General features: G+C 45.7%; 1 protein-coding gene across 1 annotated transcript in view; it reads left to right on the top strand.

Annotated features, from left to right (window-relative positions):
• Nucleotides 1–25,848, top strand: part of CNKSR3 (CNKSR family member 3) — a 108,598-nt gene that overhangs the window by 42,657 nt on the left and 40,093 nt on the right. The window contains exon 3 of the mRNA XM_070733739.1: nucleotides 16,685–16,887. Within this exon, the coding sequence (XP_070589840.1) occupies nucleotides 16,685–16,887 (203 nt within the window). The remainder of the gene's footprint in view (nucleotides 1–16,684; nucleotides 16,888–25,848) is intronic.

Here is a 25,848-nt window from a genome sequence, read left to right as displayed (position 1 = left end):
AGCTGGTGTGAGGGATGGAGGTGGCTACTTTCCCTCTTTTTTCTCCCTGCTCCTCCTCCTTCCCTCGTGGCAGCCACGTCATTGCCCGTTTCTCCATTACAAAGCAGTACCCAGGATCCACTTTGATAGTGCGGCGGTGGTGGTAATTTAACAATCAGTTCACCCAGGAACAGGCTGACCGTCGCATGTGCAGCGGGGATGGGTCACACTCCCACTACAGCCAACCTGACCCTGGCAAACCAGTTGTCGTCCCCGTCTGTCCCCCCCCACTATCCCACCACTGGTTGCAATTCATGATCTAAGTAATGCGTAAGTGAGAGGGCCCATTGGGTTTTTCTGGGAAGTGTTTATATGGGGAATTATGTATTTTGAGGATTGGGAAGGATCATTTCCTTTTCTTGGAAAAAATTTGGAGCTTTTCAACTCATATGACAGAGCAAGTTCATCAAAAAGGGACATTTTTCACGGATGACTTTTTCACCTCTTCCCTTGATTGCAAAAATATATACTGCTCAAAAAAATAAAGGGAACACTCAAATAACACATCCTAGATCTGAATGAATGAAATATTCTCATTGAATACTTTGTTCTGTACAAAGTTGAATGTGCACAACAGCATGTGAAATTGACTGTCAATCAGTGTTGCTTCCTAAGTGGATAGTTTGATTTCACAGAAGTTTGATTTACTTGGAGTTGTATTGTGTTGTTCAAGTGTTCCCTTTATTTTTTTTGAGCAGTGTATATTATACAGGCTTATCTCTAAATATTTAAGATGCTTTCCTACACACACACACACACACACACACACACACACACCTTTCATTAATGGCTGTTGTGTTTGTGCACTTTCTTTCATGGTAAGAATACATTTGAATGAAGTGCTTATTCAATCCAGTGAGCCGGTGCCAAAAGCATAGGCTGTTTCATCAGTGAGAATGGTGGGAAAGAATTTTTCATCATACTTCTGCCCTTAACCGGCTGCATTCCATTCATTATGTAACACATCTTGCGTTTAAGTGTATTCTTCTTAAAATGGGCAGAGCTGTGGATTCCCTTTGCAAATTGCATTCAGAGGACTAGGACAGAAATCATTTGCACTTGATTAACTGGAGGCTTTGATATGCTTTTTGTTTTGTAACTGGTGCATTAGACTTGCAACTATTGACTTAAATCAACCCCATTCCTTGCGATTACACAATTGCAGATAATTTGCGTTAAAGGATGCTAAGGAAACATATTTAACCTGGCAATTTTCAATACATACAACAATCCATGTTGGAATAAGGGAGTTTAGGATCATACCAGTAAACACATACCTGTTGTCCTGAAATTATTGAATACAATCTTGCTTTGAATAATATCTATGACATCCATCTAAGACACTCTTCTGTCCTAGCTTTTAATCAGAGATATAGAGACAAGTTGTCCAGCAAACCTGGTAAATAGGGAAATCAGGGAAAAATCAGGGAAATTGATGATTCGGGAAATATCAGGCAATTATCAGGGAATTTGTGAAAAAAAGGAATAAATCAGGAGAAAAAAATAAACTTTATTAAAATGTTTAAAAGTCAGGGGAAAATCATGTAAAAAACCCCACCCAGATCACTCTGCCTGGCAGAGTCAAGCAAAAATGAGCATAACTGTGGCAACAACTTGCTTCCTCAGCTACCAATATTTCTCCACGGCTTAGCCATTTGGTATGGCGTCATCTACGACCGCACCTTAACTAGATCTCAAATTACAGGGAAATGTCGGGAAATATCAGGGAATTTCAAAATTCTTTCCCCCTGGACACCCTGAGAGATCAACATTTGTCAAAGTAGTGTTCCTTCTTCAATTTGACCCTTCAACTTAATCTTTCTTGTTTAATATATTAAGCAGAATTGGTCAAAATGCCATTCCATCTCCTGCGGAAAGCAGAATTCATGATCTCTCTCTCTCTCTCTCTCTCTCACTCTCTCTCTCTCTCTCTCTCTCTCACACACACACACACACACTCTCTCTCTCACACTCTCTCTCTCTTTCACACACACACACACACACACACACACACACACACACACACACACACACATCCATGATTTGCTTAACTTTTGTTTATTGAACAAATCATAGTGCCCCAAGCCATAAATCATGGTTTTTGTATTACAGAGGCTGAGTTGAACCCTCAATCTAAGCCACAAAGAAGCCATGGTATGTTATAACTTAGTCATTTTGTATTACTTCAGAGGCAGTCAGCTATTTTGAGATGGAGGCGTACCTAAAAATGTTTAGCTCTCCTGGCTGCTATTGGGGATTGAGGTTTGCTCATTTTCAGAAGAACTAATCTAGTTGGCATGGGCAGTCACAAAACACTCATTTACCAGAAGACAAATGGATGAGATTGTTTTCGCTCCCCTGTCTTGTTCCCTTCTAGCTCGTTCCTCCTTCTTTTTCCAAAATTGGTAGGCTGTAATCATATTTCATTTTTGTTTTCTAGAAATTTATGATGAAGAACACTTAAATTTACAAAAAGTCAGAGGTAGAGAAGCCTGATGAGCACATAAATAAACGTCTATGAGCCAACTCCTGTTCATTCAATAGTCCTTGTCCTGTTGTAATGTTCCTTTTGGAAATACTAGAAAATCCCATAAACTATAGTCTCAACTGGGTTTGCTTTTCTGAATCATTGTGAATTAAACACATTTTGTCCCAAGTTTGGATGACAAGAAGCTGCCATTAATCTAAAACAGAAAGGAGCCTTTTATAAAGGCTCTTCTCTTGAAATGCTAACCCAGAGTTCCAAGTTGTGTGGACTTCAACTTCTAAACTTCCTCAAGCCAGCTTGAAGTCCACACACCCTTAAAGTTGCAGAAATTAAGAAACACTGTTAAATTTATGGTTACTATTAGGTCAAACCCGCTCTGTGATTCATATTCCTTGTGTCAGCAAGAAAGACCAGCTCCCAAAAAATTTCTAGACAGTTAGAAATTTTCTTGTCTACTGCACAGAACACACTGGAGTTGGTGCCATGCAAATCATTGGACAAGTGTTCTGTGTCTGATAGATCAGTTCTGGTAGAAGTATTATCAAATGTTGTTCATGAATGAGATGTCCTGTTCATCTGTTTTGAAGGTGGTTCAATAATTGATATCATTTAGGTTAAATCTATCTAATAGGTATGTAGAATGCCTGCATTTTTTCTTATGAATTGTCATACAAGCTGGAGAAATGGAACTTCAGAAAAATAAACTGTGTTCTTGGATTTAGTTAGTTATGAGATGGCCAAGAGCTTGTGTTGATGTCCTGCCATTTGTTGGACAGTCACCTTTCCAGAAGAATGTGGATTACCTGCCTCCCTGATTTGGAAGATACTAAGATGTGTTTCTTCCCATGGGATTTTTCAGCGGTGGGGTTACTATCCTCATTAAAGGAGCATCTTCTCCCCTTGGAGAAATTCAAAGAAACCATCTATTCAGTTTCTCCGTACTGAAGGAGCGGGTCCAGCAGTCACATGGGTTGCTCATGTCCAATCCGGTGGAACTGAGCCTAGTGTTAAAAAAGCTTGCCGGATCCGCCCCTTCCCCAGAATTCGCTCAGTTCGCATATCCTGCGGTTGTATTGTGATAGCTCGTTCAACATTCTAACACCTTCCCTTCGATCTTTTCCTTCAAAAGTAGTAAGAATTGTTTTATCCTTATTATTTACTTGCACTAATAGCGCCAGCCGTTTGTGGCTCGGCTTTTTTCCTTTGGAGAAGTTGCGGTTTCGTTTTCCCCCGGCGGTTTTGCCGTTTACGATTCCCGCTGCCGCTTGTGGATTCTTTTAATCCTTTGGCCTGGAGGTCTTGGTGCAAGTATTGATTCATTGATTCATTATTGTATTACTATTAAAGGGCTTAAAAATAATACCTCCTGCGGAGTGAGACGCCTTTCTAGTCTCCTGGACTTAGTCGATCGCTTCCCCTTTAAGAATTCTATTACGGAGCGATTTTTTCGGCGCGAAGGCCTTCGCGCCCTTTTTAAATTTAGGCCTCTCGTGTTGGCCTCCTGCCAGCCGCGTAGGCCTCAGTCCACCGCGTGGATCCCGGAGTGGGCTTTGGGACGCTCAGGCTTAATTCTCCACCGGCTAAGCCTCCAACCAGAGTGCCTTGGTTTACTTTAATTAAAAAGTTTAGGGAGGCTGGCCCCGCTGGATTTGGGGACACGAACTCTGGGTTTGCCCAGATTGCCCTCAAGTCTCAGCAGCTCCGAGGCCTCGGAGCAGGATCCATTCCTCTTGGGAAGTCCTTGAAATTCTTCTCCCTAATTATTCAGTTATTGGCTCAGCCTTGTCTTCTGTTAATTGTCAGACTATGGCTACTTTTCCCAAGAGAGGCACAACTAAAGGTCCCAGAGAGGTCAGGCCTACAGGCGATGAGATTACCAGTATTCCCCAGGCCTCCTCCTCCTCTTCTCCAGGGGCCCGCCCCTCGACCAAGGTCACCAGGGCTGAGAAGAGAAGGGACCTAGCCCTACAAAGAATCCATGACAAATCAGCAAAACGTTTGAAAGTACAGGCCCAAGTACTCAGTAGTCAAGACCCCCCAGAGGCTTCTAGTCTGCCTCCTTCTGGGGTCCCTGTGTTATCTCTGGATGAGCCTAACCTAGACAGACCCCAGCCTAACCTATGGGGAATAGGTCCAGAGGAACCAGATATTATTGAAGATTCCCCCCAGCCAGGATCCTCCCAGGCCTTCAGGGATTCTCCTTCCATTCCTGCTGATATTTCTAGTTTACCTCCTGAATTCCAATCTATTTTTTCTGTGTTGTCCAAGGCCATTGATGCCAAACTCTCTACCATCAATGAGCTTCCCTTACCTCCTCCACCTCCTCGTCCCTCCCGCCCCTTGGGTTCTTCCCCAGCGGTTAGAGCTCCTATTCAGGATGATTCAGATTCCTCTCAGGACGAATATGAGGATATGGAGGAGGATGAGGATCCCTTTCAAGGCCTCTCAGATGATGAGGAATCCCAAATAAAGGTTCCTTCTCCAATTACTATTTTTCCTTCTCAATTGTTCAAATCTCTCCTTCTCAAAGCTAGAATTTCTACGGGATTAGCGGCCCAGGAGAAACAGGCCTCCACATCCACTGATCCCCCGGAGGAAAATTTACCTTACTTCACAGAGGAACAGGAGGATAATGAGGTAATTCCTATGCCTAAATTGTTTAAAGATGCCTTACTTAAACAGTGGGATTTCCCAGCCTCTGGCCTTAATCCCTCTACCAAGGACAGAAAATTGTACAAACTTTCCTCTTCCTATGAGGAGCTCCTATCCTTTCCTAAACCGGATGAACCTATCAAGATCCTTCACTCGGCGGCGGCTGTGCCAGGCGAAGCAGAGGAAGTCCTCCGCCCAGAGGACAAGCGGATTGAACAAATGCTCAAAAGAGGATTCACCGCAGATTCCTGGGCCATTAAAAGTTCTGCAGCGGCTTCCTTTTTCTCCAGAGCCATGCTTCTGTGGCTTCGCCAACTTCAACAGCATATTCCTCCCGATGACTTGAGAGGTCAACAAGACTTCAACAAGGTCTTTGCAGCTGCCCAGTACGTGGCTGATGCCACCTTACAATCTACTAGATTTTCTGCTAAGTCTATTGCAGCTTCTACAACGGCAAGAAGACTCCTATGGATTCGCCCTTGGCAAGCGGGAGTACGCCAGAAGTGGCAGTTATCCCAGGGACCCTTAAAGCGCGACCTTCTTTTCGGTGATCTTCTGGATCCACTCCTCACGGAAACCACGGACAAGAAGAAAGTTTTGGGTCCAACCACCAAAAAGGCTACCAAAACGCAGTCCTTTCGTCGCCCAGGGCGCCAGCAAGATCAAGCGGCTTCCTATCAGAGATCTCCAGGTCAGTATTCCCCCCGCTTTCGTTCCCAAAGTAGGAACCCCAGGGGCAGAGGTTTTCGCTTCCAAAGGGGAGCGTCCTCTAACAGGGCTTCAAAGAAACCTAGATGGTAATTTTTCTTCATTTCCCATAGGGGGTCGCCTAGCCCATTTCGCCTCTAATTGGCGTCTCACTTCCAAGGACCCTTGGGTCATTGACACGGTTCAAACTGGCCTTCTTTTAGAATTTATTTCTCCCCCCCCGAAACGTTTTATTTCTTGCCCTTCTCCCAGGTCCTCCTCAGATTGTAACCGTATGGAGGAGGCCATTTCTCACTTATTGTCCATCAGAGCCATTCAACCGGTTCCTGCCGGTCAGAAGGGCCTAGGGTTTTATTCCATCCTATTTATGGTTCCAAAGTCCTCCGGAGGTTGGAGAGCTATTTTGGATTTAAAGAAGCTGAACCTATTCATCAAATATAGGAAGTTTAAGATGCACTCCTTATCTTCTATTTTGGCCGCCATCCACACGGGAGATTTCATGGCCTCTTTAGACCTCACTGAGGCCTACCTCCACATTCCTATAGCCAAATGCCACAGAAAATTTTTACGTTTCTCCTTTCAAGGCAGGCATTTCCAGTATAGGGCAATGCCATTTGGCCTTTCCTCGGCCCCTCGGGTCTTTACAAAGCTCTTGGGGTCCCTGGCGGCCTATATCCGGGCGTCTCCCATTCACATTTTATGTTATCTTGATGATATTTTGATTCATGGGAACTCCCTAGAGAAAGTGAAAACAGACCTTTCTATCACCATGTCAGTCCTTCAGGACCATGGATTTTCCATCAATTTTGATAAAAGTCATCTCCAACCTTCCACATCCATTTTACACCTGGGATCCATTATTAATTCAGAATCCTCCCAGGTTTTTCTCTCTCCCGAGAGAAAATTCAGTATAGGGGAGTTAATTTCTTGCATTTTATCTAAACCTTCAGTATCCATAGTAACCCTGTCTTCCCTTTTGGGGAAGATGGTGTCATGCATAGGCATCATTCCCTGGGCTCGCCTTCATGCTAGGGAACTTCAGTGGCTCCTATTACCCTTTCAGAGATCGGGGCACAGCAACTCAAATCGTCGCATTGTCATCCCACCAATGGTTCGCAGATCCTTCAAGTGGTGGAAGTCTCCGGCCATGGACAAAGGATCCCCGTTCAGGTGCCCGGATCAATTTGTCATCACCACAGATGCCAGTCTATCGGGATGGGGAGCCCACGCCCAGGGGATGATAGCCCAGGGCACGTGGTCCCCGGAGGAAGCTTCCAAGCCAATCAATTGGCTAGAGTTAAGAGCCGTTTCCCTGGCTCTGAAGCATTTTTCTCCTCGCATTCCCAACCGGCACGTTCTCATTCTCACCGACAACATTGCCACGAAAAGCCATATCTGCAGACAGGGGGGCACGAGATCCAAGGCTCTCATGAGGGAGGCCCTCAAGTTAGGCCTTTGGGCGGAAAAACATCTTCGGTCGCTCCTAGCCGACCACATCTCGGGGAGCCTCAACGTCCAGGCGGATTGGCTATCTCGAGCAACGATAGACCCAGGAGAGTGGAACCTCCATCAAGACCTGTTCCATCAAATCAGCCTCAGATTCGGTCTACCAATCCTGGATCTCTTCGCGACCAACGCGAACGCCCAACTCCCTCGCTTCTTTTCCAGATTTCCATCCCCGGGAGCGGAGGCAATCAATGCCCTCCGGAGCCCATGGCCTCCAGGCCTACTTTACGCATTCCCTCCAATTCCAATTCTCCCGGACGTGATTCACAAGGTCCTCACCGAGAGGGCCCGAGTAATCTTAATCGCCCCTCATTGGCCCCGCCGGCCCTGGTTCGCGGATCTCCAACAGTTGTCCGTCCAGGACCCTTGGCGACTCCCCGTTTCGGCGGATATGCTGCGGCAGGGGGCCTCATTCCATCCAGACCCGGAGTGGTTCCACCTCACCGCCTGGCTGTTATCAGGAGAGACTTAGAACTGCGTGGTCACGACCCCGATACAGTGGAGGTCATTTTGAAGGCCAGGAGGGGTTCGACCAATCGAATCTACGACCACACGTGGTCCAAGTTTCACCAGTGGTGTCTACAGGAAGGCCTCTCTCCCCTGTGCATTCCCATACACAGAATCATTTCCTTCCTTATGCAAGGTTTCCATAAAGGACTTTCCACCAGCACCCTCCGGCGTCATCTGGCAGCCATTTCATCTGTCCTAGGGGGGCCCCGCAGACAGCCTCTCCGATCCTTCCCAGCAGTTCAGGAATTCCTCAAGGGCATAGCCAACCTCAGACCTTCCAAGGTCCACAGGTATCCATCTTGGGATTTGCCACGGGTTCTCCATTCCCTCACGCAGGCACCATACGAACCCTTAAAATCGGCGTCCCTCAGGTACCTATCCTTTAAAGTAGCATTCCTGGTGGCTATTACCTCTGCCCGATGCATTTCGGAGCTGGCTGCCCTTTCAATTAGGCAGGACCTTTGTCAATTCCATCAAGACAAGGTAGTCTTGCGACTGGACCCCACCTTCTTACCCAAGGTCAGTTCCATGTTCCACAGAACTCAGGATATTGTTCTACCTTCTTTCTGCCTCCAACGAGACCATCCTTTGGCAATTAGATGGCACACCCTGGATCTCATTAGAGCGCTGAGAATCTATATCCAACGCACAGGACCCTTTCGGAGGTCAGAAGCACTTTTCATAGCCTATCACCCCAGAGTCATGGGTGCCAAAGTGTCTTCAACAGTAATAGGCCGTTGGATCAGAGGGACTATATCTAAGGCCTATGAGTCGGCCTCCCTCTCAGTTCCAAGGAACATCACAGCACATTCCACCAGGAGCGCAGCCACCTCGGCCGCTTGGGCGACTCAAGCCCCGTTGGAGGAGGTCTGCAAAGCAGCCACTTGGGCCTCGCCAAATTCCTTCATCAGGCACTACAAGATTGATTCTTACGCTTCAGCGGACGCTGCCTTCGGCAGAAGGGTACTCCAATCCGTTATCTCACACGATAGCAATCTAATCCCTCCCTAGGGACCATCTATTGGGTATGTCCCATGTGACTGCTGGACCCGCTCCTTCAGTACGGAGAATAGGCGTTGATTGCTTACCTGAACGCCTCTTCTCGTACGGTGAGCGGGTACAGCAGTCACTTCCCGCCCTTGTATGTGTCTTCTTTACCTTCCTATAACCTTTCTTCCTCTAACTATAAGAGTTGAACACTACAGAGCTTCACAGCTGAGCCTAGTCTATGGATTCGCGAATTCTGGGGAAGGGGCGGATCCGGCAAGCTTTTTTAACACTAGGCTCAGTTCCACCGGATTGGACATGAGCAACCCATGTGACTGCTGTACCCGCTCACCGTACGAGAAGAGGCGTTCAGGTAAGCAATCAACGCCTATTCTCCAACTAAAAATTGTATAGGCCACTCCTGCCCAGTTTCAACTGTATTCCATCTGCTAGACAATTGAAAAAGTGGATAGATATTGAGATAGATAGCTTGGTATAGTGCTTAAGGCACTAGACTACAAACCAGGAGATTGTGTTTTCTGCTCTTGCCGTAAACACAAACCAGCTGGGTGACCTTGACCCAATCCTTTTTTTTAGTCCAACTTAGAAGGCAGTGACAAAACACTTCCAAAATCTTGCCATGAAGGATTAAGAGACTGTCTAGGACAGTGATAGCAAACCTTTTTGTTGTTGCGTGCCACTAGACATAATGCAACACGCCCCCCATATGTACACGCAACCCTCCCCCCACACTGCATATGCGCCTCATTCACAATTTGCTTGATAAAAATCGTGGAGGTGCAAAGTCAAGCACAGCTGGTGGGACACCCCCACATGACCCCCCACCATGCCTGCCACCGGGTGATCCGAGCCAGGGAAAGAGCAGAGGACAGGATAGGCAGCCACCCCCAACCAGCAAATGATGCCTAACTCTAATCCTGACCTGGCTCCCAGCATTCCTTATGCGCAGCTCCGCCACCCCAGAAAATCACTAGCAATTGCAGGGGGAAGGACAAGAGCTACTGGCCAGCTCACGCAAGCCTCACCCTTCTCCTTAGATTCCCTCAAGGTACCTCAACTTCTTCCTTGCCGCCGCCGCTGCTTCCAAACACAAACCAAAACATAAGGGGGCATCGCGGCCAAGCCAGCACTCCCAAAACCTGGGGTGGGTGAGTGGGGAGGCCAGCTGGGGTGGTCTTCTCACCTTAGTGGCCATGGTGGACTTTGCGGCATGTCTCCCTACCTCGGGAGGAAGCCTGACTAGCGACTCAGCTTTTAGGCTCCCTCCTGCTTTGCGGCTGCGGCGCTGGGGAGAGGAGGAAGGTACTAGCGGAAGCACAGCTCTGGCTCCACTTTCACTGGCTGCCGCTTCCCCTTCCCTTCCTGCTGGACTTCCAAGCCACGAGAAGGCGAAGAGTAGAATCTGGATTGCCAAGCACCACATATGCTTCCACTTGCTTCCTGCTTCTTCCTGGTCGCTTTGCCCTTAGCCATAGGTGGGGTTTCTACAAAGGTATCCCAAAACCCAAGCAGGAAAAGAGAGAAAAGGAGCCGAGTGCCCCATCAAGGAGAATGAGATTTGAAAGGGAGGTGGGCCTGGCCGTAGTCTTCCCTTCCTCCATTGGCACCAGTTGTACTCCATAGATCCATAGGTTCTCCATCACGGGTCTAGGCAGTTGAGAAAGAATCAACTTGAAGGTAATTGATGTGTGGGTAGGTAGGTATATAGATAAACAGATAGAATTATGGACCACATAACTCTCCCTACCTTCTAAGAGCCTCTGAGAAATTTAAGAGGATCGGAGTGTTAGCTGATTAATCCCTACTTACCCACAGATGGCCTTAAGGGGAAATTAGTTTCATTCCCTTGGGAGGAGAGAAATAATACTGTACAATACACTGATGGCTTGGTTGACTGTTGTAAGGCTGACTGTAATACAAATTGCTAAGTTCAGCCTGCAGCTTTGAAATGCTGTGTAAGTGCTGAAGAATAATAATATCCCATTGGGTGCAAGTTGTTTTTTTTTAATCCTGGCTATCTTTCAAAACACTGAATGCTAAAAGGCAATGTTCACTTTTCACTGTCCTGTCTAGTAAGATGCATCGGATACAAGCTTTAAAGCTCTCTGCATTATGCCAGGGAAAATTCTAATAAGCTTTACGGAAACCCTGTCAAAGGCAACTTGATCCACAGTTACTTGGATTAATGATTAACAAGACAGGAATGTTTGACCTTCAGGTGTTCCCAGTGATGTGTGTGTTTTTCTTTGGGTGATGAAAAGGTGTATTGAGCTTCTGAGATGTGCTATGCAACTGCCCACATAAATAAGGAGGGAAAATATTTCTAGAAATTACATATTTTGCATAGAGTGGATTGAGGACATGCATATAAACTCCGTTCTGACATTCCGCAGACTTTTCACCAGGGAAAGGATGAAGTTGAGCATGAGCATGAAGTATTTTGTTGAGCAAAGCGATTCTTTAAGTGCTTGTTTCACATATTACTCCTGTGTGAATGCTACAATTTCTTTCTTCTCTCAACCACCACTTATTTATTTCAATTAATATAGTGAATAGGCCTATTTCAAAACAGCTCAATTTAGTAATGTACACAAAACTAAGCTAAAAAAAATAAAACCATAAAGGAGTCTTCAGAGAGGGGCGGCATACAAATCTAATAAATAATAATAATAAATAATAATAACAACAACATCTTAAACAATTACTAATACAGTGATACCTCATCTTACAAACGCCTCATCATACAAACTTTTCGAGATACAAACCTGGGGTTTTAGATTTTTTTACCTCTTCTTACAAACTATTTTCACCTTACAAACCCACCGCTGCCACTGGGATGCCCCGCCTCCGGACTTCCGTTACCAGCGAAGCACCCTTTTTTGCACTGCTGGGATTCCCCTGAGGCTCCCCTCCATGGGAAACTCCACCTCTGGACTCCCGTGTTTTTGTGATGCTGCAGGGGAATCCCAGCAGTGCAAAAATGGGTGCTTCGCTGGCAATGGAAGTCTGGAGGTGGGGTTTCCCAGCGAGGGGAGCCTCAGTGAAATTGCAGCATTGCAAAAACACAGAGGTCCGGAGATGGGGTTTCGAGGACTTTGATGTTTTGCGATGCTGTGATTTCACTGATGCTCCCTTCGCTGGGAAACCCCACCGCCAGACTTCCGTTGCCAGCAAAGCACTCGTTTTTGCGATGCTGGGATTCCCCCGCAGCATCGCAAAAACACAGATGTCCAGAGGTGGGGTTTCCTATGGAGGGGAACCTCAGGGGAATCCCAGCAGCGCAAAAACAGGCGCTTCGGCTGGCAAAAGGGGTGAATTGCACGCATTAATCGCTTTTCCATTGATTCCTAGGGGAAACACTGTTTCGTCTTACAAGCTTTTCACCTTAAGAACGTCATCCCAGAACCAATTAAGTTTGTAAGACAAGGTATCACTGTATATCCCAGTTCTATAGTTCACACCAAGAATCCATCTAAACAGGATGGTTTTAACTGCATCATGAAATGCAAGTAAAGCTTGAGCCACTTGTATTTCAGGGAGTAAGGTATAGAGGGGCTGTCTTTGGACTCACATGAGTTGGAGACCTGGAGTATCCTTCTCAGGACACATACATAGGGTGAGCTGATTCTTGACAAGAAATTCATGTCAAAATGACTCTGCTAAAACAGGGTTGCCAATCCCTGTAATTGCTTTAAAAGTTAAAATCAGCCCTTTGAATTGACCCAGAAACCTGTTTGTAATCAATGACTTCAGCATGGCTGGATCTCTTAATCAAGCTACTGAGATTTGAATCATCTGGGTGTCATCAAAGGTAACCTCATGTAGAGACTGTTGCAATAATCTAACCTTGAGGTGATGAAAACACGAACAATTCCTAGGGAGTCTTTATCCGAAAAAAACACACACAGTTGCTCAAGCAGATCTTTTCTTTCAAGGTTAGGGCAGCCTCATCTAGAACTGATTTAGGGATCAAGATGAAATCTGTTTGATCACCCACAGTATGTGCAAGTACCTTCTCCTTTCAGGGATTCAGATCTGATTTTGGTTTGATCTATCTAGAGTCGAACTATCTCCTTGCAGAGTCTAGATCTCCATATAATTCAAGGTTTGTCCATAGTATCACTACTTGACTTTCCTATAGATATTGAATAACATGAGTGAAATAACTGACTAGCTCAGAGGCCAAGTGGTGGTGCAGTGGTTAGAATGTAGTATTGCAAGCTGATTCTGCCTGGAGTTCGATCCTGACTGGCTCAAGATTGACTCAACCTTAAATCTTTCTGAGGTCGGTAAAATGAGGGCCCAGATTGTTGGGGACAATATGCTGACATTGTAAACTGCCCAGAGAGTGCTGCAAAGCACCATGAAGTGGTATGTAAATCTAAATGCTGTTGTTATACAGCGGACCCAATAAAAATGGAGAAATAAAATCTGTTTCACTACTCTTATTGCCATGATTCCGTCGTGCAACCTTATTCATTTACTATTCGTTTTCTGCAAATGTGACTCAAGGTCAGTGTTTCCCAACCTTGGCAACTTGAAGATATCTGGACTTCAACTCCCAGAATTCCCAGAATAAATCTGTTTCACTACTCTTATTGCCATGATTCCGTCGTGCAACCTTATTCATTCATTCGTTTTCTGCAAATGTGACTCTAGGTCAGTGTTTCCCAACCTTGGCAACTTGAAGATATCTAGACTTCAACTCCCAGAATTCCCCAGCCAGCGAATGCTGGCTGGGGAATTCTGGGAGTTGAAGTCCAGATATCTTCAAGTTGCCAAGGTTGGGAAACACTGCTCTAGGTGAGCTGTTTCAATTGCTGATGCCCCTGAGATAGGTAGCGAGTTCTCTGAGAAATCATTGGCGTGGAGGTCAATCAAGCAAGGCAACGATTGACATGTGAACCAGAAAGTGATCCAAGAGAGGGCTGATGAACTACTATCTGAGAATTTGGTTAGGTAGAGGATTGGAGGTTGTGGTCAATCCAGTTTGGGGTGTTTTTATTGTTTAATCCATAACAGCCTGGGCACACTTGGCTGATACAGAAAAAGCTAAGCGGTATAATTTGCTTACTATTTGGATGTGAGACCACCCACGAGACCCAAATCTGCAGGCAGTACTGGGAAGTTGTAAACAACATAATAGCACACTACTTGATGCCAAGCAAACTGCACGGACATATCTGTAAGGTAACAAGGAACTGACTTGACTCAATCTTTACCTTTTATTGCTCTTGAATTGTACCCCGAAGAAAGAAAATCTAGTTTCAGAAATCATGACTAGTAATAAAGAGAAATGAAAATGATGGAAGATTATATACGCAAGCAAATGTGAGCCTCAGATCTAAACCTCTCTTTACTTATTACTTAGACTTCAGCAAATGCATTTGCCAGTACATGTGCACATAACAAACAAACCAGGATTATATTAAGACAAAACTTGATAGTAAAAATATCCTGCCAAAGGGGAAAGAGGCAACTTCTGTTTTGCCACATATAGTCATGATGGTGCAATCATACTATCAAACATCCCAATCGAATCATATCTTGGCTGGAATAAGCTATCTGTCTCACGGCCCCCAGGCCTGCTAGCAAAGCCAGGTTTTCAGGGCCTTACGGAGAGCCAGTAGGGTGGAGGGAGTGCAGACCTGCCAACTTATCAGAACTTGCATTTGTGGAAACTAGCTTGGTTGTGCCCAAGCAGCAAACCAGTCCAGTCCAGCCAGCCCACCAACATAACCAGCCAGCCAGCCACAGACCAGTAGAAATGGAAGTGAAGTCTTCAATGAAACACAGCAGCAGTAGAAAGTTGTGGAAAAATATATTTACTTCTTTATACTACTACTACTACTACTACTTCTACTACTACTACCACCTATACTATACATACAATAAACTAGTATCTTATTAGTACCTTGCTACAACTATTTTAGTTCAATAACTCACAAGAATCAACCCATACAGCATTACAGCTTCTTCAAAGCATATTTCTCACGAACAGCAACAGCACACAGCTAACAGCGAACAGAGAGCGAGCGAGCAAAGAGCTCTTGCCTAGTTAAATTCTTTTCACATAATTACTAGGTTGCTGCATGCTCAACTGACTCAGAATGACTCAGCATTCTCAACTGAGGCCTACCTTCTGCATTAAGACATTACCTCAGGATTTTTAATTCCTGACACAACTGACATTGCTTAGTCACTGGGACCCGGAGAAGGCCAACTCTGTGGGGTCTAGTCGGTCGCTGGGAGGTATGCGGCAGGAGATGGTCCCTTAAATAGTTTGTCATTTTTTGTTTTTAAATGTGAAAAATGTTTAATAAAAACTATATTTTTTTAAAAAGTCTAAGTGCTATTGCTATATAGTTAACCTCTAGTACCTAACTGTTCTTTGGTGCAATTATTACTGGTTGAAGTGGGTACCTGTAGATTAACCTACTGCTTCAGTCCACATGCCCCAGATCTTTTAAAAACTACAGTAGGTTTAAGGTGGTTTTTCTAGTGTTTATGCTTTGCACTTGAGAATACAGATATGCATAGTTTGGTAGGGAAAAAAATGTAAATATTACTTTCTTTCTTTAACATATTCCTGTACTTTCTTTCATTCTTCACGGAGGCGCATTTTGTGGTTTGAGACGAAATATTTTGGGTGACAGAATTGTCATGCTGATTTTGAACTACTAAACATTATTTTAATCTCCCTAAGAGGATTAAATTCATCCTCCAGGGATAAATTTAAGCATATGTGAGTGTCTGAAGCAGTGTGCATTGATCAATCAATCAAATGTCATATCTGAAATGCAACTTAATTATGGTCAAATAAATGAACAAAAACTGATTGAAAGCATTTTATGAAATAATTTAAATCAAGTTCTCTGATTTAAAAGGACGTTTAAATATAATGCTGAGACAAGTATAATTTTTTAATTTCCTCTTTAAACTGAATGCCTGAGCATTACATATAACTGGGATTTTTTAAATGTTATTTTTTATTTTTAAAAAGAAAAGCAAGAATACAGTGTAGGGGAGGGCAGTCTGTGGCCCTCTCGGGTTTCATTTTCACTGGCAGAGGGCTGCAGAAGACTATAGGCTAAATGGTATTTCACAATGTCAGTGGTGGCCATATGGTACCTTAACACATCTGCATCTTTGCTGTAAATTATGCATCTGTGCCCTTCCTTCCTCACAGCTATAGTGACATTGAAAAAGATGTGTACCACTTAAGGAGTGGTACACATCTTCAGGTAGTCCTCAATTTACGATCACGATTGAGACTGCTGTTAAGTGAATACAGGTAGTTCTCAACTTACGACCACAATTGAGACTGCTGTTAAGTGAATTTTGCCCCATTTTATGATCTTTCTTGCCAGAGTTAAGTGAATCACTACACTTGATAGGTTGTTAAGTGAATCTGACTTCTCCATTGCTTGTCAAAAGGTCACAAAAGTTGATCATATGACCCTGGGACTTCGCAACCATAATATTTATAGGTCAGTTGCCAAGCATCTGAATTTTGATAACTGACCATGGGGATACCGCAGTGGTTGCAAGTGTGAAAAAAATGGTCATAAGTCACTTTTTCAGTGACATAGTAACTTTGAACGTTCACTAAATGAACTGTTGCAAGTTCAGGACTACCTTCTATGCAGGTTTATGGCGCACGGTAGATGCTTCCCAATAATCTACCTTTGCTTTCACCTTGGGCACTTAGTGAACATTTTGAGAGACCAGGACGCTCATTTTAAAAATATATATATATTCTCTTTTTTGTAGAATTATGGCCTTGAAACAGACAACATGAAGAATTTGATTCTTAAGTTACGAGCTGCATCCAACAATCTGCAAAACTACATCGGCACCCGGAGGAAGAGTTCAAACTACGATGGAAATAGCTCACGCAAACCTCCTAATGAATTCCTTACCTCTGTGGTAGAACTCATCGGTGCTGCTAAGGCTCTGCTGACATGGCTGGACAGGTAGGAGTCTGTATCTTGTTAAACTCAGCAAACAAGGAGGTAATTCATGTGTTTAGGGGTGATCTATTCCTGGCTTAGTAGTAATGTTTTTTTTCTTCTCTTTGCCCATCTTTTTGCCAAGGCAGATATTTGAGTGAGCCAACAAAAGTATTTGGGTTTTTTAAAATCTCCCTTGGATTCCTTTTTTTTTATATGAGCCATTTCCTTATTATGGTAACTAGGCTGGCTTTACATTTTGCAATTGATTCTTAAGCAGGCGTATGGGAATATTCAGAAGGCAGTATGATTGCCTGCAGTAGGGATCATTCCCAGGTGAGACGATGCAAAATTGCAGCCTGGATTGCCTGTTTCCCCAATGAGGGAAGAAAACTAACCAAGTCAGAGGCCTAAAGAGAAATGTATTGAGAGAAATGTCTTTACTTTCTAGCTAATATTATGGGTTGCAGCAGTGATGGTGAATCTATGGCACGGGTGCCACAGGTGGCACGCAGAGCCATATTTGCTGGCACACGAGCCATTGCCCTAGCTCAGCTCCAACATAGAAACATAGAAGTCTGACGGCAGAAAAAGACCTCATGGTCCATCTAGTCTGCCCTTATATTATTTTCTGTATTTTATCTTAGGATGGATATATGTTTATCCCAGGCATGTTTAAATTCAGTTACTGTGGATTTACCAACCACGTCTGCTGGAAGTTTGTTCCAAGGATCTACTACTCTTTCAGTAAAATAATATTTTCTCATGTTGCTTTTGATCTTTCCCCCAAGTAACTTCAGATTGTGTCCCCTTGTTCTTGTGTTCACTTTCCTATTAAAAACACTTCCCTCCCTGACCTTATTTAACCCTTTAACATATTTAAATGTTTCCATCATGTCCCCCCTTTTCCTTCTGTCCTCCAGACTATACAGATTGAGTTCATTAAGTCTTTCCTGATACGTTTTATGCTTAAGACCTTCCACCATTCTTGTAGCCCGTCTTTGGACCCGTTCAATTTTGTCAACATGCATGTGTGTGTACCGGCTAGCTGATTTTTGGCTCACACAGGGTGTTTTTGGCTTCCAGAGAGCCTCTGGGGAGGTGGAGGAGGGCATTTTTACTCTCCCCCAGCTCCAGGGAAGCCTTTGGAACCTGGGGAGGGCAAAACACGAGCCTACTGGGCCCACCAGAAGTTAGGAAACAGGCTGTTTCCGGCCTCCAGAGGGCCTCCGGGGGGGGGGTTAGGGGAAACTGTTTTCGCCCTCCCCAGGCATTGAATTTTGGGTGTGGGCACTTACGCATGCGCAATAGCGCGTGGCACACTCTTTTGGCGCCCAAGTAAAAACACAGTTCGCCATCACTGGGTTACAGTATAGTGACAACTGCAGCGGAAGATGACGAGTAGCTGAGAAGATCCTGCTACCTTCTGAGGTTTGGATCCTCTTGCATCCTTCCAGCTTGTGAGACCGGGGAATACAGAGCAGAGACATTCCGAGAGAGACTTCAGGGTGTCCTTCAGTTGGACTTTGTTCCCAGACTTGGGTCATATTTGTTGTTCCTCCCTTTCTACTTTTCTGTCTACGTACCTACCTACCTACGTATCTAGAAGGCTGAAATGTCCTTTTGCAAGCAGAGAAATACGCTTGCATTTCTCCGTACTGAAGGAGCGGGTCCAGCAGTCACATGGGTTGCTCATGTCCAATCCGGTGGAACTGAGCCTAGTATTAAAAAAGCTTGCCGGATCCGCCCCTTCCCCAGAATTCGCTCAGTTCGCATATCCTGCGGTTGTATTGTGATAGCTCGTTCAACATTCTAACACCTTCCCTTCGATCTTTTCCTTCAAAAGTAGTAAGAATTGTTTTACCATTATTATTTACTTGCACTAATAGCGCCAGCCGTTTGTGGCTCGGCTTTTTTCCTTTGGAGAAGTTGCGGTTTCGTTTTCCCCCGGCGGTTCTGCCGTGTACGATCCCCGCTGCCGCTTGTGGATTCCTTTAATCCTTTGGCCTGGAGGTCTTGGTGCAAGTATTGAATTATTGATTTATTGATTCATTATTGTATATATTAAAGGGCTTAAAATATACCTCCTGCGGAGTGAGACGCCTTGCTAGTCTCCTGGACTTAGTCGATCGCTTCCCCTTTAAGAATCCTATTACGGAGCGATTTTTCGGCGCGAAGGCCTTCGCGCCCTTTTTAAATTTAGGCCTCTCGTGTTGGCCTCCTGCCAGCCGCGTAGGCCTCAGTCCACCGCGTGGATCCCGGAGCGGGCCTTGGGACGCCCAGGCTTAATTCTCCACCGGCTAAGCCTCCAACCAGAGTGCCTTGGTTTACTTAATTAAAAGTTTAGGGAGGCTGGCCCCGCTGGATTTGGGGACACGAACTCTGGGTTTGCCCAGATTGCCCTCAAGTCTCAGCAGCTTCGAGGCCTCGGAGCTGGATCCATTCCTCTTGGGAAGTCCTTGAAATTCTTCTCCTTATTTATTCAGTTATTGGCTCAGCCTTGTCTTCTGTTAATTGTCAGACTATGGCTACTTTTCCCAAGAGAGGCACAACTAAAGGTCCCAGAGAGGCCAGGCCTACAGGCGATGAGATTACTAGTATCCCCCAGGCCTCTTCCTCCTCTTCTCCAGGGGCCCGCCCCTCGACCAAGGTCACCAGGGCCGAGAAGAGAAGGGACCTAGCCCTACAAAGAATCCATGACAAATCAGCAAAACGTTTGAAAGTACAGGCCCAAGTACTCAGTAGTCAAGACCCCCCAGAGGCTTCTAGTCTACCTCCTTCTGGGGTCCCTGTGTTATCTCTGGATGAGCCTAACCTAGACAGACCCCAACCTAACCTATGGGGCATAGGTCCAGAGGAACCAGATATTATTGAAGATTCCCCCCAGCCAGGATCTTCCCAGGCCTTTAGGGATTCTTCTGCCATTCCTGCTGATATTTCTAGTTTACCTCCTGAGTTCCAATCTATTTTTTCTGTGTTGTCCAAGGCCATTGATGCCAAACTCTCTACCATCAATGAGCTTCCCTTACCTCCTCCTCCTCCTCGTCCCTCCCGCCCTTTTGGGTTCTTCCCCAGCGGTTAGAGCTCCTATTCAGGATGATTCAGACTCCTCTCAGGACGAATATGAGGATATGGAGGATGATGAGGATCCCTTTCAAGGCCTCTCAGATGATGAGGAATCCCAAATAAAGGTTCCTTCTCCAATTACTATTTTTCCTTCTCAATTGTTCAAATCTCTCCTCCTCAAAGCTAGAATTTCTACGGGATTAGCGGCCCAGGAGAAACAAGCCTCCACTTCCACTGATCCCCCGGAGGAGAATTTACCTTACTTCACAGAGGAACAGGAGGATAACGAGGTAATTCCTATGCCTAAATTGTTTAAAGATGCTTTACTTAAACAGTGGGATTTCCCAGCCTCTGGGCTTAATCCCTCCACCAAGGACAGAAAGTTGTACAAACTTTCCTCTTCCTATGAAGAGCTTCTATCCTTTCCTAAACCGGATGAACCTGTCAAGATCCTTCACTCGGCAGCGGCTGTGCCAGGCGAAGCGGAGGAAGTCCTCCGCCCAGAGGACAAGCGGATTGAACAAATGCTCAAAAGAGGATTCACCGCAGATTCCTGGGCCATTAAAAGTTCTGCAGCAGCTTCATTTTTCTCCAGAGCCATGCTTCTGTGGCTTCGCCAACTTCAACAGCATATTCCTCCCGATGACTTGAGAGGTCAACAAGACTTCAACAAGGTCTTTGCAGCTGCTCAGTACGTGGCTGATGCCACCTTGCAATCTACTAGATTTTCTGCTAAGTCTATTGCAGCTTCTACAACGGCAAGAAGACTCCTATGGATTCGCCCTTGGCAAGCGGGAGTACGCCAGAAGTGGCAGCTATCCCAGGGACCCTTAAAGCGCGACCTTCTTTTCGGTGATCTTCTGGATCCACTCCTCACGGAAACCACGGACAAGAAGAAAGTTTTGGGTCCAACCACCAAAAAGGCTACCAAAACGCAGTCCTTTCGTTGCCCAGGGCGCCAACAAGATCAAGCGGCTTCCTATCAGAGATCTCCAGGTCAGTATTCCCCCCGCTTTCGTTCCCAAGGTAGGAACTCCAGGGGCAGAGGTTTTCGCTTCCAAAGGGGAGCGTCCTCTAACAGGGCTTCAAAAAAACCTAGATGGTAATCCTGCCTCAATTCCCATAGGGGGTCGCCTAGCCCATTTCGCCTCTAATTGGCGTCTCACCTCCAAGGACCCCTGGGTCATTGACACTGTTCAAACAGGCCTTCTTTTAGAATTTATTTCTCCTCCCCCGAAACGTTTTATTTCCTGCCCTTCTCCCAGGTCCCCCTCAGATTGTAACCGTATGGAGGAGGCCATTTCTCATTTATTGTCCATCAGAGCCATTCAACCGGTTCCTTCCGGTCAGAGGGGACTAGGTTTTTACTCCATCCTATTTATGGTTCCAAAGTCTTCCGGAGGTTGGAGAGCTATTTTGGATTTAAAGAAGCTGAACCTATTCATCAAATATAGGAAGTTTAAGATGCAATCCTTATCCTCTATTTTGGCCGCCATCCACACGGGAGATTTTATGGTCTCCTTAGACCTCACTGAGGCCTACCTCCACATTCCTATAGCCAAATGTCACAGAAAATTTTTACGTTTTTCCTTTCAAGGCAGGCATTTCCAGTATAGGGCGATGCCATTTGGCCTTTCCTCGGCCCCTCGGGTCTTTACAAAGCTCTTGGGGTCCCTGGCGTCCTATATCCGGGCGTCTCCCATCCACATTTTATGTTATCTTGATGATATTTTGATTCATGGGAACTCCCTAGAGAAAGTGAAAACAGACCTTTCTGTCACCATGTCAGTCCTTCAGGACCATGGATTCTCCATCAACTTTGATAAAAGTCATCTCCAACCTTCCACATCCATCTTACACCTGGGATCCATTATTAATTCAGAATCCTCCCAGGTTTTTCTCTCTCCCGAGAGAAAACTCAGTATAGGGGAGTTAATTTCTAACATTTTATCTAAATCTTCAGTATCCATAGTAACTCTGTCATCCCTTTTGGGGAAGATGGTGTCATGCATAGGCATCATTCCCTGGGCTCGCCTTCATGCTAGGGAACTTCAGTGGCTCCTATTACCCTTTCAGAGATCGGGGCACAGCTCAAATCGTCGCATTGTCATCCCACCAAGTGTTCGCAGATCCTTCAAGTGGTGGAAGTCTCCGGCCATGGACAAAGGATCCCCGTTCAGGTGCCCGGATCAATTTGTCATCACCACAGATGCCAGTCTATCGGGATGGGGCGCCCACGCCCAGGGGATGATAGCCCAGGGCACTTGGTCCCCGGAGGAGGCTTCCAGGCCAATCAATTGGCTAGAGTTAAGAGCCGTTTCCCTGGCTCTGAAGCATTTCTCTCCTCGCATTCCCAACCGGCACGTTCTCATTCTCACCGACAACATTGCCACAAAAAGCCATATCTGCAGACAGGGGGGCACGAGATCCAGGGCCCTCATGAGGGAGGCCCTCAAGTTAGGCCTTTGGGCGGAGAAACATCTTCGGTCGCTCCTAGCCGACCACATCTCGGGGAGCCTCAACGTCCAGGCGGATTGGCTATCTCGAGCAACGATAGACCCAGGGGAGTGGAACCTCCATCAAGACCTGTTCCATCAAATCAGCCTCAGATTCGGCCTACCAATTCTGGATCTCTTCGCGACCAATGCGAACGCCCAACTCCCTCGCTTCTTTTCCAGATTTCCATCCCCGGGAGCGGAAGCAATCAATGCCCTCCGGAGTCCATGGCCTCCAGGCCTACTCTACGCATTTCCTCCAATTCCAATTCTCCCGGACGTGATTCACAAGGTTCTCACCGAGAGGGCCCGAGTAATCTTAATCGCCCCTCATTGGCCCCGCCGGTCCTGGTTCGCGGATCTCCAACAGTTGTCCGTCCAGGACCCTTGGCGACTCCCCGTTTCGGGGGATATGCTGCGGCAGGGGGCCTCATTCCATCCAGACCCGGAGTGGTTCCACCTCACCGCCTGGCTGTTATCAGGAGAGACTTAGAACTGCGTGGTCATGACCCCGAGTCAGTGGAGGTCATTTTAAGGGCCAGAAGGGGTTCGACCAATCGAATCTACGACCACACGTGGTCCAAGTTTCACCAGTGGTGCCTACAGGAAGGCCTCTCTCCTCTGTGCATTCCCATACACAGAATCATTTCCTTCCTTATGCAAGGCTTCCATAAAGGACTTTCCACCAGCACCCTCCGGCGTCATCTGGCAGCCATTTCATCTGTCCTAGGGGGTCCCCGCAGACAGCCTCTCCGATCCTTCCCTGAAGTTCAGGAATTCCTCAAGGGCATAGCCAACCTCAGACCTTCCAAGGTCCACAGGTATCCATCCTGGGATTTGCCACGGGTTCTCCATTCCCTCACGCAGGCACCATACGAACCCCTAAAATCGGCGTCCCTCAGGTACCTATCCTTTAAGGTAGCATTCCTGGTGGCTATTACCTCTGCACGACGCATTTCGGAGTTGGCTGCCCTCTCAATCAGGCAGGACCTTTGTCAATTTCATCAGGACAAGGTAGTCTTGCGACTGGACCCCACCTTCTTACCCAAGGTCAGTTCCATGTTCCACAGGACTCAGGATATTGTCCTACCATCCTTCTGCCTCCAACGAGACCATCCCTTGGCAATTAGATGGCACACCCTGGATCTTATTAGAGCGCTGAGAATCTATATCCAACGCACTGGACCCTTTCGGAGGTCAGAAGCACTGTTTATAGCCTATCACCCCAGAGTAATGGGTGCCAAAGTGTCTTCAACAGTAATAGGCCGTTGGATCAGAGGGACTATATCTAAGGCCTATGAATCGGCTTCCCTCTCAGTCCCAAGGAACATCACAGCGCATTCCACCAGGAGCGCAGCCACCTCGGCCGCTTGGGCGACTCAAGCCCCGTTGGAGGAGGTCTGCAAAGCAGCCACTTGGGCCTCGCCAAATTCCTTCATCAGGCACTACAAGATTGATGCTTACGCTTCAGCGGACGCTGCCTTCGGCAGAAGGGTACTCCAATCCGTTATCTCACACGATAGCAATCTAATCCCACCCTAGGGACCATCTATTGGGTATGTCCCATGTGACTGCTGGACCCGCTCCTTCAGTACGGAGAATAGGCGTTGATTGCTTACCTGAACGCCTCTTCTCGTACGGTGAGCGGGTACAGCAGTCACTTCCCGCCCTTGTATGTGTCTTCTTTACCTTTCTATAATCTTTTTTTCCTCTAACAATAAGAGTTGAACACTACAGAGCTTCACAGCTGAGCCTAGTCTATGGATTCGCGAATTCTGGGGAAGGGGCGGATCCGGCAAGCTTTTTTAATACTAGGCTCAGTTCCACCGGATTGGACATGAGCAACCCATGTGACTGCTGTACCCGCTCACCGTACGAGAAGAGGCGTTCAGGTAAGCAATCAACGCCTATTTTGTGATTGCAAACTACGTTCAACGATTAGACTAGATGTAACCAAACAAGAAGGAAAGAGTTAGCATTCAGTGCAACCATTGGTGTGCAATGTTTGGAGGTGAAGCAGCCAATGGTACTTCAGATTTGGCATTAGTCCTCTTACAATGCCTGTTGGCTATTCCTTCAAGGAGCCGCTTCTTTTTCCTTATTCAGCAGTTGTACAAACTTAGGAAAATAGTTCAGTTCAGGAATATTATTAACTCAAATATTTTCTGGAGCCCAAGCCTTACCAGTCCATAAAAGGTTATGACTCCTTCAAGGAGCTACAAAAAAAAAAGGTACAGCAAGGGACTCAGTCCTAATCCTTAGCACTTTGATTGCTTCAAATGCAAACTTCGCTCATATCATTTTGTCCTCTGAACGGCCTTCAGAAGCAATTTATACTGCTGAGAAAAAAACGTCCTGCACCAGTTCCTTTGATGAACTTCATAGATGAATGAAAAGTCAACCCTGGATCTCCCAAGTTGAAATCCATCACTTTAAACAGTGTTTTGCAGGGGTCCCATTCGATTTGTCATGCCCATAAAATTGCTCTTTGAATACAAAGAGACTGCAGGGAAATATCTTTGCCTTTGCATTTTATGGTATATTCTTTTTTCTGTGTATACACAGACACACACACGTCAGTAAGAAGTGGCAGGGGATATACACATGGAACAAACCTTACACTCACCAGCACTGATGACGTTACATAGTTGGATAACTTTATTTATTCATTACATTTATAGGTCACCCTTCTCACCAATAAAGTGACTCTGAGTGGCTTCCAAAATAGTATAAATATAAAAAGAGATAAGATGAACACAAAATAGAATAGAATTAGAATTAGAATAGAATAGAATACTTTATTGGCCAAGTATGATTCTGCTGTCATGATTTGTTGTATTTTGCTGTGAGCCGCCCCGAGTCTGCGGAGAGGGGCGGCATACAAATCTAAATAATAAATAAATAAATAAAATAAAATGATTGCACACACAAGGAATTTGTCTTTGGTGCATATGCTCTCAATGTACATAAAAGAAAAGATACATTTGAAAAGATACATTTGTCAAGAATCAAGAGGTGCAACACTTAATGATTGTCATAGGGGTCAAATAAGCAATGAGGAAACAATCAATATTAAGAAAAATCTTAAGGATACAAGTAACAGGTTACAGTCATAAGTTGGAGGAAGAACTAAAACTAAGGGGTTCTTCCTTACAAGCAAACAGCCAAATTCAGAGAACACTAAGGAGTCCATGTTCTTCTATCTCCGGATTTCAGAGCATCCATTTCTAGCGGGATCATCAGAGCAACCTCCCCACTCCAGTTTAGAGCGCTGGAGTCTTCTTGGTAACAATTGTTTTTCCTGGATTTATAAAGAGATAGATGTCTCCGCAGGCAGCTCATATACCATGGCTACCTCGCAGCCTGATTTTGTTTCTGCAGATACTGGGAGAATCAGGTGACTGGCTCTCTAAAGGGGCTTTTG

Source organism: Erythrolamprus reginae, chromosome 1 (assembly GCF_031021105.1).
Source record: "Erythrolamprus reginae isolate rEryReg1 chromosome 1, rEryReg1.hap1, whole genome shotgun sequence".
NCBI classification, from domain to species: Eukaryota; Metazoa; Chordata; class Lepidosauria; order Squamata; family Dipsadidae; genus Erythrolamprus; species Erythrolamprus reginae.
The sequence above is the reverse complement of the archived record's forward strand: the minus strand, read 5'-3'. Positions and strand labels throughout refer to the sequence as shown.